Genomic DNA, 14715 nt, shown 5'->3' with positions numbered 1-14715 from the left:
TTATACCCAGCTTTTTAATGCATCTTTAGAGAAGTAAAGAAGCCGCATCAAATGATGCTAGTTTTATGCAGCTTTTAGACTGCAAATAACGAGCAATTCCCAAGGATATGAAAACATGTTTTTTGCCAAAATGTTGAAATTTTACATACGAAAATCTTATAGAAAGAGTTTCCAATGTTGCGTTACGTCTTTACGATCAATTTGATTTTATATGTATCTTAGGAAAAGTCTTCATTTTTGGGTGAAAAACGCGATCGTTTGATTTTCAAGAATTTTCCCTTACTAGTACACATGAAAGAATGAGGATTTTCATGAATTTGCAATGACCCAAAATTTTTTGAGATAAAGCATCAGTAAGTAAGGCGTATTAAAAGAGAGCGATTTGGTCTTATTCCAAGGGTCTACAACGCTTTGTAGCATGAGTTATTCGTGCTTCAAATGGCTAGATTTGGATAGAATCTGGCCTAAAAATAAGGAGTACTAGGTTTTGCTGCTAAAAAAGTAAGTAAATTACGGTTCTGTTTGATGACTCTGATGTTCTGCATTGTGCGGAACTTATTAGTTGTTTCTAAGTGATAGATGCTTTTATTCTAATTCTCAATGTCCAATCGCTCTTTTTGAAATGGGTGATTACAGTACTCTTTAAACTTAATCGTCAATACTACTATGCAAGTGAGCATACTCTGTCTAATAAAGAAGAAGCCTGATTAAATTGGCAGTTGTGCATGTTTAGAATAACAAAATATAGACAGAGTAAATACAGTTAGAACTGAATATATTTATTATGTTATTCCAAGATTGAATAGGGATCAAAACTAGTGTAGATATCAAAGGTATTTATAGTTATTTGACAGTGCCGCAGCAATAGGACCTTGATCTTGAATGCGGGATAATTGTATAAGCCTTGAACCAGTAACGAGGATGTGCTGCATCAGAACTCATGAACCACCAGTCAAGGATAAACAACAAAGATGATCCAGGATAGAATGTTCTTCCTAATAGCTTTGACGGAAGAACATTTGTCGGAATTGAAACCCACTTCCAGGGACGAAAGACCATAGGCTACCACTCTCTAGGAACCAGGATATAGATTAGCCATTTGATGGCACCACTCATGTTCCTTCGTGCTGCTGGAATAAAGACCTCTCACTTCTACTATGCATCTCAGCTCATTCTCAGATCCTCTTATGTAATAAACGACGCTTAATACATATCACTACGGCCCAACTGATGCTCTCATATGGGAACATCGGCGTTCCTAAAGATCTATTATAAGTCGGCCGATGTTCTCATAAGAACATCCGAGATGTTCCCATATGAGCACATCCATGTTCTTAAATAAGAGCAAATGTAGCTGTTTATGAGCGCATCGATGTTCTCAAATCAAAATATCGATGTTCTTAAATGAGCAAATCCATGTTCTCAAACGAGAACATTCATGATCGCGCATGAACCTATCGATGAGCTGAAATGGGATCATTGAAGGTCTGAATCAGCTTAAATATTGGTAGCTTTTATTGGCCCATAATTCGTGGTTTAAATATTGGCAGCTTTCATTGGCTCAGAAATTGTGGTTTAAATATTTATACATTTATTATTGGTTAATTTTAATGGGTAAACGAAGGCTACGTGCCAAAAACGTGCAATAGTAAAGCCTTGTAGTGGTAATGGTCATGCTGTAGGCTATAGTAGAGTCAAAGATAATTGAGAATAATAGCCTGGATCAGTATGAACTGTTTCGTGTTTCCCAATATTATCAGTTTTTAGGGCAATATAAAAGTGATGTTTCCAGGCGAGATCCAGAGAGAGCATAGAATGAAAAGGTTGAAGCCATCAACAGTGTTCCATGTAGAGCAACGAATTGTACAAAAGCCAGCATAATATCAAAGATGTGCATGTACCTATCAGCAAAGATGTGAACTGAATCAAGTTAGTAAAGCGTTCCAGCAAAGGCGTAATGACTACAATACCTCTTTCACAAGACAGATAGAAAGTACAGCACACCACCAGGCAGCGACTCATTGGGAGCAGACATTCTTGAAAAGAAAACATCGAACGAATGTTAATGCGTCTTATGCCGTCAGAAGAATCAGATGTATAGACCGCATCATTCAACTATGAAGCATCTGCCATTGTTCACTGGATGCAAAAGGGGATCCATAAAGTATGCAAGAGATGTGCTCAGTTATCAAGCCAAACCCGCCAGACCCACTCGACGCTGGCACTAGTTAACTTATCAGGTGAGTAACGACTGATTTTTCCTGATGATGCAGCAAAAGATGACTTACTACTTGAACAGTGATAGCAAGAAAGCAGATAAATGGAACCAGCAGGATGGAGGGAAACGGTTAACCAAATGGCATACTTGCGACATCGAAATTGACCTGGCAAAGTCGCCTTTACATTTCTACAAGATATTTGTTAGCTTTTATATGGCAAGAAGCATTGGACATACCATAAATTTGTTGTTTCGAAAGGATGTAAATGAAGATTCCATCCTGGATACTATGGCAGGGATATGAAGCTTCCCACGGCGCACATTTGAAATGGTATTCCTTCTTCAATGGCATTGAAACCTAGCCTCCACCTTTAAAGCCATGGACGGTAAATGCTGCCTCTTCTTCTTGCTGCTACAGAGTACATGTGTCTTATGCTGATAGAATTAAAGTGAAAATAGATGAAAAATGAAGAAAAAAGAGAAACAAAAGCACTTTTTTCTCAAGGGATGACCTAAATATACAAAGTTTCGATCTAAAAATATAGAAACACGCTCTAATCATGCACAGTATCAGACTGATGTAACCAAATCAAGTAACTTTTTAAGCTGAAGTGACCTATCAAATGTGATTTTGAATGTGGCATCGCAGCTAATCCATCATCTCAAATCCCAATAGAGCAAGGCAGCATCAAATGTACAAAAGCAAAGTAATTTTATTTTGGATGAAATATACAAGATCTCACAAACGCACACACCATTACATATTGCTAGTAGTACTAAGGTTGTCATCATCCTCAGCATTACCAACACCGGCAGTTTGAGCAAGCTGGGCAATATCACTGTCTCCAACAATTGCTGATTCAGTCTCCTAAAAGCATTTGAAATGTTTCCAATACTTAGATGTTAGCCATGGCCAAAACAAATAATAGGAGCTACTTACCAGAAGATGGCTTCTTGCCTCGTTTTCTTGCAAAGACACATTGGCAGCAGCATTGGCAGCATTGGCAACATTGGCAGCAGCATCAGCAGCAGCATCAGCAGCAGCAGCTCGGTTTCTGCTTGCTCTATTTGCTTTGAAGGCCTGGGAGAGCAACAACCTGGCACACCACTGCTTCTTGCAGAGACAAATCATGAGATTGTCCCGTTGCAGGGCCTGCTCCTCCAGTGCCAGGCTGTAATATACCTGTTCATCCTGCACATGGTCCAGGGCATTCCAATGCGAGATATTCGGATGCATCACCAGTATAGCCTCCAAGACCCTCTTTGCTGTGCGGTGGAGCTTCTCCCTGCGCGATTTGAGCTGCCCTGGTGTCAAATCGGGTACAGATGCCCCATTGCATAGTTTGTGTAGATGCTGGAGCATTGCGTTGTATCTCTCCACAGGAGAAGCTCTGGCCCTGCCGGTAGGGTTTGCTTCAATTACCCGAGGACCTCTTCTGTTGCTGTTTGATAGTACCTGGCTTCTGTAAGTGGGATCCAGGATGCTTCTTGTTGCCAAATCGCTGCCTGCGTCTTCCAATGGCGACATGAATTGCTGTCGAAATCCATCATTCAAGACGTTCAGTTGTACGCCTTGTTGGCTGATTTCGGATCTCATTGCCATCATTTCTTGCAAGAGTCTTGCGGTGAAGTCAATACTGGCAGCGTTGTTGTTGTTGTTGTTGTTGTTGTTGTTGTTGTTGTTGTTGTTGTTATTGTTCATGGTTCGCGCTGATAATAAAAGTTTAGTAAGCAAAGAAAAGATATGTTCAGAGTTGTGTTGTACCGTATATCTCGTTGCGCACACACCACCACGTTGTTGAACGTCATTCGGTTCACAGGCTTCATGCAAGTAATGCTGACCTCATTGTACGCCCATAGTATAAGCATATGTGCACAGTGAATACCACTCGATTTGACATGATGTTGAAAGTGAAATGACGTAGAAGTAGCCTGAGGCGACATATCACATCATAGGAAACACGTTCCTTACTTGATCTTGGACTTTGAGTTACCAAACGTTATATGCAAGACTACGTATCACTTGCTTGTAAACGATGATAAACGCATTTGTTGGCGAGCGCAAATAAAACTTGAATTAGTATATAAAGCTGCCACTTGAAATTTGTTTTTACTTGCCTATTTTTCTTGGTTTCTCCAAACATGTCATTCTCAATCCGTATATCACGAGAAACAGAGCCATCCTTCTGTACAAATTGCTATACCAGCTTTGACAGTGCCCGTGCTCTACGCAACCATCGCCGAAACTGTCGTGTTCCCATTTTGAATGAAGATCAAGATGTTGAAATGGAAGAGCAACCTCCAGTGGAAACAACGCTGATACAGCCACAATCTCCCCCCAGTGCGCTAGTCACAGCCAATTCAGATCATGCAAACCAGCTGCATGATGATGATGCCATGAGTGATATTGAAGAAATGATTCCTGCTGCTGACGATGCTGATTATGACTACGCAGGCTTTGAACAGACGCCGGGTGCTGCCGATCTGCTGCCTATTGTCGATAATAATGGTAAGGAATTGCAGCGCTAAAGTAGATGTATATACTCACAATAGCGGATTCCACACATGCGATAACAGGAGACAATCCAGAAGAACCAGGGCTTGAATTTGATTTACTAAATGTCAAATACAAGACAGTTGGAGTAGTCGACCCAGATGCAGAAGATCAGGCTTGCTTCTACGATTGCAGATCCCTCGAAGACATCAACCAAAATACATATACAACCACAGAACTGGTTTCGATTGAGCTGTATGATATCGTCAATGATTTTGCTATACCACGGGATGCATACAGAAAGTTGGTCAGGTTGATGAACACTGTTTTGAGAGATACAGAAAAAATTAGTCGAGGTAATTCGCATTGCAATGACATGTCATTTATACAATAACTCACCAGCTTCCGATCCTCCCCCCATGAACTGATAGAAAGCAATCCGGAGATCATGCATGGCCCTCGTGTGCAAAGCATGCTTCAGCGCCAATCATCGTTGACATCCCATGAATATGATGTGTGTATCAATGGCTGCAAGCTGTACGCATTGGAAGTAGACGACGAGGAGACAATTTGTAATATTTGTTCCCATGAAAGATACGATGCACGGGGAGATCATCGAGCCCTGTCAACAATGAAAGTCATGTCAATTGGAGACATCGTATCACGATTAGTTGCGAATTCAATAACGAGAGAGGAGCTTCGGTACCGACATGCCTACGACAACAGAGACCTTGAAGAGAATCCATCCGATGTTATCATTGCTGACGTATTTGACGGCGCCACGTACAAGTCCATCAAGAATACGCATTTCACAAATGACCTGGATATCGCAGTTGCGATCATGAATGATGGCTTTGTAGTTGAAAAGAGAGGTGATCGGCTATTCACAATTATTCATCTGATGGTGTTCAATTACGATCCACACAAGCGTTACAAGGAGGAGTACACGCACGAGCTTTGTATCTTTCCAGGAAAAAAGAAGCCCAAATCATTTGACTCGTTCATTTCCATCATCTTGGCAGAGCTCCAGTGGCTTTCTACGTATGGAATGGTAGTCGAAACAAATGATGCTGGGCCAATTCGTTTGAAGGTTCATCCTCTAATTTGTGGTGGTGATACTCCAGGTAAATATCCTGATTGATAAAGCAACTAATCAGCATCCACAATGGCTAACATGAAATTGATTTACCTACCTGCTTTATTCTAGCCGTGTTTGACTGGAGCAAGTGTGCTCATCATGCATCTGAGTATGGCTGTCGTTGGTGTCTTTCGCGTGGTATGCACCCTGATAATCGCAGCCATGGAATGTACTTTCCAAATGCTGGAAGCATGCGTACGAATGAAGATTACGAGAGGGCTGAGTCCAACCTTGGATTCAACGGTGTCAGCCTTTTCAATCAGCTATCGTCATGCATTGCACCCCAATGCTTTGGATTCGAAGAAATGCATACATTAGCACGAGGTGTTGGTTCAGAACTCTTCGAGATGCTCACTGTCGACCGGTCTCCGAACAACACAAAGTTCTTCTACACATATCCAGATGGTGAATTGGAGCGAGAAAATTATCCATTTTTCATTCCAAAGCAACGGCTGTTCGAGATTGGCAAAGCAATTGAGGACACAAGATCATATATACCAGTTGCATTTGATGGAAGCTTTTTGAATCTGGTGGAGAAGCTACGAGGCACCCGCAGTGTTGACTATCTTGATAATTTGCTGGTAAGATCAGATCCACTGTAATCTGCAAACGTACACATGTAAGGCGTGAATTAGGATCTGATTATTCTGATTTGAAATAGACCATCATACCTACTCTCTTTGTCCCAGAATTAGCCAGTCCACAGGCTAGGAAAGCAATCATGAAGCTGGTTAGAGGCGTCTGTCTTGCATTGCAATGGGAGTTCACTGAGTCTAGGTTGGCAGAGATTGATGAATGCATTGACTTCTTCATTGACTACTGCAAAACTCAGAGAGATGCCATGTGCTTGTCACTTTCGGTCTTCCGTCCCGTAATGCATCAGCTTACACATGTAGTGTGGATGATAAGAGAAATGGGGCCAATTGTAGCCTACTCCTCACGAAGTCAAGAACGGTTAGTCATCTATACATGCTATGTTTATCACACACATCCAGTTACTTACATAACAACATCATCCATTTTACAGAAGCATTGGAAAGTTTGGTGATTTGATAACTGGCAAGTCAAGGAGAGGCAAGCAATCTTCCAACTTGATTGAAATTGTTGCAATCAGAAACCAGCTGAAAAGGATCTTCGACTCAAATGAGTTCCTCCAAGGCATTCGACCGCAGCCATATGCATCCACCACATATCTCAATCATCCAGAATCTCTAACAAGCTCACAGTTGTGGGAACCTAATCAAGAAGAGACAAATTTGGATCATCATTTTGGCTTCGATGGTACTGATCGTGCTGAACTCCATGGTGTTCCAATTGCAAGATTCAAGCGTGCTTTGTCGAAATACTATTGCAGGATATTCTCTCTTCAAAGGCTGAACAGTCCATTGTCAATGACGATCAAAGTTGCCCATCGTGCTCTAATCGGTTCTACTGTCATAGGATCAGAAATATACAGAGAGAAGATGCATGAGTTTCGTAGAAGCAACCATCTGGTCATGTTTAGGTCAACTCACCTCAATCGACTTAACCACCCTGTCTCCTGTTGGTTTGTTTCGCGAGTGATATTCTTTTTCCAACATGTCTATGATGGGTCGACCTACTTTTTGGCTTTCGTTGAAACCATGAAAAATCATGGTGTTGCTTCTCACGACAGGTCTGTCCCTTTTGTTCGTATGAATGAGCCTGTCGAACAACAAATTGCAAGAAGGGTGCCGAGAGTGATTGATCCCAAGTATGCTGTCATTTCTATTGACGATGTTGAGATGCAAGTGGGATTGGTGAAATCTTTGGATAACGACTTGCACTTTAGCGTCATTGCAAACTACCATGCGTTTGAACAAGATATGTCGATCGATGCTGGCGATATTCGCAACCTTTAACGAGGATTGAAATCGCAACATACAGATTTTTTTTTTGCTTTCGCGTAAAACTACCCACTTGAGGCTACGAAATAAAAGATAATACATTTGTCAATACAATACATAGCTACATTCATTAATCATACTTGTATACCTCTTACAGCTTTGTTGTCCATGAAGGCATGCGCAAAATAATTATAAAAAAAAATAATAAAAGAAAAGGATCCGCATCACTGACCATCAAAGCATTTTGAGAAAAGCATAATTAACCCAGCAAGGTTAACGTCCAACGAAGAAAAAACGAGTTTGCTCGGATTCGAACTGGCGACCTTCAGTTTGTTAGTCAGGAATATTACCACTTTGACATAGCGACTCAAAGTAACCAGAAACTCGGGTCACGTGATTTTTTCTCCTGATTTGTTTCAAATTGAGCAAGTTTGGAGGCTTCTAACTTCGTAGATAATGATGCTACGAATTGGCGTTCGGTACGAAAAATAAACAAAAGAACTCAAAAAGTCTGACCATACCATTTAAAAGCGCATATCTGATAACTATCTTCACAGTGTAAAGCCAAATGTTCTGATATGGGAACATCGAGGTGCTCACGAGAACATCGATGTTCCCAAAAGACCGCATCGATGTTCTGTGAGAACATCAGTTGGGCCGTAGTGCATTTGCCTCTCAGAGATGATCTATATCCTCAACAGTGCAGATAATAGTGTCGATGCACTATTCTTTTTTATTGTTTCGTTTACAACTTATTCGCTTAATTATTTACTAACCAACATAGCGATTGAAAATTCGTAGACATGTTTAGGAGCCCGGCAAAGTATGTATATAATCACTCAAGTATGAGGTCTCTAGCATCAATATAAGACGTAAAAAAAAACTCTTCCTGCCTGTTTGTAAACTATGAGGCATAAATTTAACCCTTTGCTACATTGCAACGAAGCAAGAATATATAGCCACTTAATTCGAAATACAAACCGTTTGTTTCCAATCCTATTCCATCAACCTACTACTCGTAATAATTACTTGTAATTAAGAGCTTTCTATATGTTTCATCCATAGTAGATCCTTGGTCAAAGTACTCTTGTTTCAAAAACCATGCGCTTCTAAATAAATAATCACCACCGAATCTAAAATCCTACTTAATTATTGTTTTTGTCGCTAAGAATAGGCATAGGAACATGCTACTTTCAAAGCTCTAGCTTTAATACTTCAAACTCAATTTGGTGCTTCAAAAACCAGCATAGAAAATTGTTTTGTCCATTCGAGATTTGATACGAGGTGGGAAATAGCTCCCCAATATGGTAAGATTTGTGGTACATCCCTATTAAACAGAGCTTTTTATTCGACCACCTCTCTTTCACTTTTCGAATTTTTTAATAACATCAAATCCCTAACCTCTAGTAAAGAATTTGAAAACAACCCCCATGTCTTCAACTGAACAACACCTTTCCAACATTGTGGCCTCCCTCAAGGACATCTATACCTTCATGCAGAAACAGGAAGGTATTAACCAATCCATCGAGGATCGTATCACTTCCACTCTTGACCGCTTCAATGCCACTGATGAACATCTCAGGGCCAACGATGCTCGTCTCAACTCTGTTGAGGCCACTATGGGCGGAATTCTCCAGGCCATTAAAGCAATTTCCCCTTCTGCCTCCAGCACTCCTTCACCTCTTCATGTTACCTCCAAAGGTACCTCTGCTGGATCTACATCCAAGCCTAGTACTCAACCACTTCCTAGGCTGCCATTGCCAGTAAGCCCCCTGCTCTCCTCTCCGATCGTAAGCGCCAAGCCTTACATCGCTTTTTCTCTCCTCCTCCTGATGACTCCATTCAAAATGGTTCTTACACCTTGGTTTATCTCTGTTGTGCCAGAAGGGCTACAACTGTCTATAAAGATTAAGGTATTCTTGATGGGTAGATATGTCTGTGTTGTGCAACAACATGGACAAGCTATGAGAATTGAAGTGCATCTCAGCTATCTAAATACTGAGGTTCACCAGATGTGATAAGCGCTGTACAAGATAAATTGCTACTTTGGCATTCAGAACTTAGTATAAATAGAATAACTCTTGTCTTCATCAATAAATCTTTAGTTTTTGTGTCTGATCTTATTCAAATAAGTCTCTTCTTGTTTTTATAATATCGAACATTTTTTATAAGCTACAAATAATAATCCTTTTATTCTTTGTGATTAACAATCTCCCTCGTTATCGTCGCATGAACCGCAGCCAAATCAGATCGAAATTTCGATTGACAATCTCCGATTTCTGGACCTCAACTTCCCCGCTCGCAACACCATTGGAGTTCTCCTTCACGAAGCCTATCTCGACGAGTTCAAGGCGAAACTTCTGGAAATCGACACCCAACCAATCCAGAATTTCGATCCATTGGATCATCATCACGTCGCTGATCCCAAATACCATGATCTCTCTGAGGAACGTCGCCTCCAATTAGCCCATGCTCTCCACCAGGACCGTTGCATCCGAACTCTCTACTTCATCCGTCCTCATCTCGTTCCTGGTGTTGCTAAGTACTTTGTTCGACAAGGCTGGGTACCTCACACCATGGCTACTGATATCATTAACCAACGCCTCCCTCGTCCCGCCAAGCGCCGACCTGCCCCTCACTTTGCTACTGCCCAGGCCTTGCAAGCCTCCCAATCCGCTGCCACTACGGCCCAACTGATGTTCTCACAGAACATGGATGTGCTCTTTTGGGAACATCGATGTTCTCATTTGAGACGGTGTAGTTTTCCACATGAATAAAATGGTTTGAATAGCTAAACTATAATACTGTAGGCAACAGAGAGACTTTTATTATCTGTAAGATTCATAAAATTACTAAACGTATTGTAAATTGCACGAGAAAATGGCAATTTAAAATTACCTAATAACTACTTACTAAAGTAAAAGAATATATTTCAGTAAGATGTTCGAGTAGTTTAGTGGGAAGAAAGTCAGATCCACAACCGATAGGTTGTGGGTTCGACCCTGGTAGGAGCATTCTTTTTTTCAAATTTCTGAAAATCGATGTGCTCATATAAGAATATGGATGTGCTCACATGGGAACATTTCGGATGTTCTCATGAGAACATCGGCCGACTTATAATAGATCTTTAGGAACGCCGATGTTCCCATATGAGAGCATTTTTCACCTTTCGGGAACATCGATGCGCTCATTTGAGAACATCAAATAGATTCTCATATGAGAACATCGATGTTCTCATGAGAACATCAGTTGGGCCGTAGTGTGCTCCTCAATCTAGTATCCCTCTTCCCTCTACTGACTCTGACCCTATCTCCCTGGTCCATCCTGCTGCTCCCACTCTCACCGATTACTTTGGTAACGCGGTGTCCACCCAAGAAATGGACACCACTCCAGACTTTGCCTCCAATGCCTCTGCTGAGGCACTCTCTCATACCGGTTCTATCTCCTCGATTGACGCCGATGATCTCTCTCATTGAGTGAGATCTTTGAATCAGCTCTCAATTATCTTCCAGCCTCCCCACCCTCAATGAATCATCCTCCACACCCGAAATCCCATCCAGCATCATCACAGAACAAAACTGCCAACTTCCATACTTGCAGCCTCAACTGCCGTAGCACTACGGCCCAACTGATGTTCTCATATGAGAATCTATTTGATGTTCTCAAATGAGCGCATCGATGTTCCCGAAAGGTGAAAAATGCTCTCATATGGGAACATCGGCGTTCCTAAAGATCTATTATAAGTCGGCCGATGTTCTCATGAGAACATCCGAAATGTTCCCATGTGAGCACATCCATATTCTTATATGAGCACATCGATTTTCAGAAATTTGAAAAAAAGAATGCTCCTACCAGGGTCGAACCCACAACCTATCGGTTGTGGATCTGACTTTCTTCCCACTAAACTACTCGAACATCTTACTGAAATATATTCTTTTACTTTAGTAAGTAGTTATTAGGTAATTTTAAATTGCCATTTTCTCGTGCAATTTACAATACGTTTAGTAATTTTATGAATCTTACAGATAATAAAAGTCTCTCTGTTGCCTACAGTATTATAGTTTAGCTATTCAAACCATTTTATTCATGTGGAAAACTACACCGTCTCAAATGAGAACATCGATGTTCCCAAAAGAGCACATCCATGTTCTGTGAGAACATCAGTTGGGCCGTAGTGTATAGTCTTTCCAAGCCCTCCACTCCTTCTCTCGCCTACTTGCCTCCTCTGGTATGGATATCCTCTGTCTTCAAGAAACCTATTCTTCTGATCCCGCTGTACAAGATCGCTTGGATATGCAACTCCAGGCCAAAACCTCCATATGGACGCACTATTGTGGAGTGGTCAGCCTCAATCCAGCTATCCAGCTTGATGATGCATATGTCTCTAACAATGGTCGTCTAATCATCTGTACTGTCTCTCATGCCAACCACCTTTTCCGTCCCTTCCGTCTCATGAATATTTATGCACCTGCCACTTACCACGCCCGCTATGATTTCTATGCTGATCTCCTTCAACTTCCCTTCTTTCAGTCCTTGTTGCTAAACCTCTCCACCCATTCCTTCAATTTTCCCTCTGAAGCTCCAGATATAATTGTAGGCGACTTCAACTACAATCTCCGTCACTTCCCAGCAGCCATCATCCAAGATGGCCTCCAGAATCCCTCTTTCATCAGAAATTTACACCTCAATTACCACCATCTTTCCGACCCCTCTCTCATTGTTCCGGATGCTCTTGAGGACTCCTTCACCTCGCCTCACCTAGACTCCAATGACCCTTCAAATATGCCATCAGCTACAAGGGCCCAATGGCTTTGGCATGCTATGTTGCAACACCATTATCGAGAGTGCTCTCATCGCTTGCAACCCGATCCACCCATACCAACCTTCCACGGCGCCGGGTATAGATCCACCATCGATTACATGTATGTGGCCCCCTCTCTCACCAACTTTGTCCACACATCCACTGTCGACTTTATAGCCCCACAATGGACCGATCATGCCATGCTTAGCATCCACCTCCGAATGCGCTTAAACAACCATGGCCGAGGCTTATGGCGGGTCAGCCCACGCCTGGCTGATAACTCTTTCTTTGTGAATCAGTTGTATAAACGCCTGGATGACTTTCATCGGGATCTAGTTTCCAATCCCTTCCCAGCTTCCCCTCAAGTGTTATGGGACGACATCAAGTCTCTAACTCGATCCTTAGCCCAAAAGATCGGTCGGAAACAGGCTGAATGGCGGCGTCGGCAGCTCAGACAACTGCAGAGTAAACGTAACCGGATCCTCCGTGCCTACAAGTCCACGGCCATCCTGAATAATCGTCTGCCTACCATTGAGAAAGCGATCAGTGCCTTACAACAGGAAATGGTTGAACACCAACAAGCCCTAAGGTCAGGTCTGCGCTGGCGAGAGAAGGGAGAGACCTCGGCTGGATTTCTCAAGGCATTGTCTACCCATCGAGAACTTCAGCGTGCCCTGCCTACTCTCAAGGATCCCTCCACTGGTACATCTTTTGCTTCTCAAACTGAGAAGGAACAAGCTGTCCACTCCTTTTACTCTCGACTCTACACACCCACAACAGTAAATCAACGTGATATACAATTTTTCACTAACATGATTCCCGCTTCCCATAGATTATCTGATGACTCTCATGAATCCCTATGCACTCCTTTTACTCTGGATGACATCTTGGACGGTCTTTCTCGGTCTCCCACCCAGAGTAGCCCTGGCATTGACGGCCTTCCCTATCAGATCCTGCGTCTCTTGTTCAAACATCCGTCTACCGCATCCATTGGTATCCGTGTCTTCAACGACGCTCTGCTCCATGGTACCTTCCCTGCTTCCTGGTCTCAAACTAGTTTGGTGTTACTCCCAAAGAAAGGTGATCTCTCCTTCTTGAAGAATTGGCGCCCAATCTCCCTGATCAACACAACAGATGCCATGACCTTCACTCGCCTCCTCAACTCTCGTCTGATGAGTCACCTTACTGACAAGATCTCTATCCAGCAAATGGGCTTCATGCCCGACCGGTTCATTGCGGAACAGGGTCTTATCCTGCAATGCATGCAAACAGTAGCTACCAGAAACAAGTTAACACCCATTGCCCTTCTTCTAGACCAGGAGAAGGCGTATGATCGCATCCACTTCTCTTACCTTCAGGCTATGATGGACGCCTTCAATATCCCTAAAACCCTCATCACCGCCATCACCAATCTCTTTTCTGCCACCCAAATCCAACCTAATGTCAATCGCATCCTAGTCGCTCCTTTACCACAATTGCGAGGTCTTCGTCAGGGTGATCCCCTCAGTCCTCTTCTCTTTAACATTGCCTTTGATCCCTTTCTCCGGGCCATCCACAATGACTCTCGCATTTCAGGCTTCTCTTTCCCTCCTGATCCCATTTCTGGCTCCCATCCGCCAGTGATCAAAGTTCTCGCCTATGCGGATGATACTTTAGTAACCCTTAACAATCCATCAGAATAATTCGCTGCTCTCGAGGATCTACTCGGAAAGTATATGTCTGCTTCTAATGCCTCCCTCAATGTCGCCCGTCTGGTCTCCCCTCTTTTGGTCCTGTTGCCAACATCATCATTGCCGACGACTCTATCATTAGAAACTTTTCCTTCTGCTCCGTCCCCATTCCTGTCATCCTCCGCCTCCCTTTCACTTCCCTCCTTCAACATGCGCTACCCCCTTCCCATCCTTTCGCCCCCACCTTTTCCCCACCCTCCGTCATCCTAGCTGACCATCTCACCCTACGTCAGGATCTCTTTGGATCTGATATCTTTGATTACAACTCTACTTCCAACACCATTGTTTTCAAAGAATCTTTTGAGCACCTCCCTCATCCTCACTGCAGTCGCCGTGCCATCAATTTCATACATGATCAATACCTCTTCCTCAATACGTTCACCCTAAACACCATGCTCACAAATATCCCTCGTCCCCTCCCCACTACTGATCAATTACCCACCGACCTCCTCCATACTCACCCTTGACT

General features: G+C 42.6%; 4 protein-coding genes across 4 annotated transcripts; 3 read left to right on the top strand and 1 right to left on the bottom strand.

Annotated features, from left to right (window-relative positions):
• Window positions 1–2975: 2975 nt before the first annotated feature.
• RFT1 (Oligosaccharide translocation protein rft1) lies at window positions 2976–3920 on the bottom strand (the record flags this gene model as incomplete). The annotated part of the gene is made up of 2 exons (XM_064826726.1): window positions 2976–3086; window positions 3159–3920. 2 exons carry the CDS (start codon window positions 3918–3920, stop codon window positions 2976–2978), a joined length of 873 nt encoding a protein of 290 aa, XP_064675783.1.
• A 440-nt stretch (window positions 3921–4360) lies between these two features.
• Window positions 4361–7730, top strand: ATC70_007466 (uncharacterized protein; the record flags this gene model as incomplete). The annotated part of the gene is made up of 6 exons (XM_064826725.1): window positions 4361–4727; window positions 4796–5068; window positions 5144–5836; window positions 5920–6431; window positions 6512–6804; window positions 6878–7730. 6 exons carry the CDS (start codon window positions 4361–4363, stop codon window positions 7728–7730), a joined length of 2991 nt encoding a protein of 996 aa, XP_064675782.1.
• Window positions 7731–9145: 1415 nt separating this feature from the next.
• MSS51 (translational activator for mitochondrial COX1) lies at window positions 9146–10492 on the top strand (the record flags this gene model as incomplete). Its single annotated transcript, XM_064826724.1, has 2 exons — window positions 9146–9478; window positions 9956–10492. The coding sequence occupies 2 exons, from the start codon at window positions 9146–9148 to the stop codon at window positions 10490–10492; spliced, it is 870 nt and encodes a 289-aa protein (XP_064675781.1).
• Window positions 10493–11945: 1453 nt separating this feature from the next.
• ATC70_007464 (uncharacterized protein) lies at window positions 11946–14198 on the top strand (the record flags this gene model as incomplete). Its single annotated transcript, XM_064826723.1, has 1 exon — window positions 11946–14198. The coding sequence occupies one exon, from the start codon at window positions 11946–11948 to the stop codon at window positions 14196–14198; it is 2253 nt and encodes a 750-aa protein (XP_064675780.1).
• Between the last annotated feature and the right edge of the window lie 517 nt (window positions 14199–14715).

This window comes from Mucor velutinosus (assembly GCF_035048745.1).
Source record: "Mucor velutinosus strain NIH1002 chromosome Unknown tig00001553, whole genome shotgun sequence".
NCBI lineage: Eukaryota > Fungi > Mucoromycota > Mucoromycetes > Mucorales > Mucoraceae > Mucor > Mucor velutinosus.
Note: the sequence above shows the minus strand (reverse complement) of the source record. Positions and strands in the feature narration are given on the sequence as shown.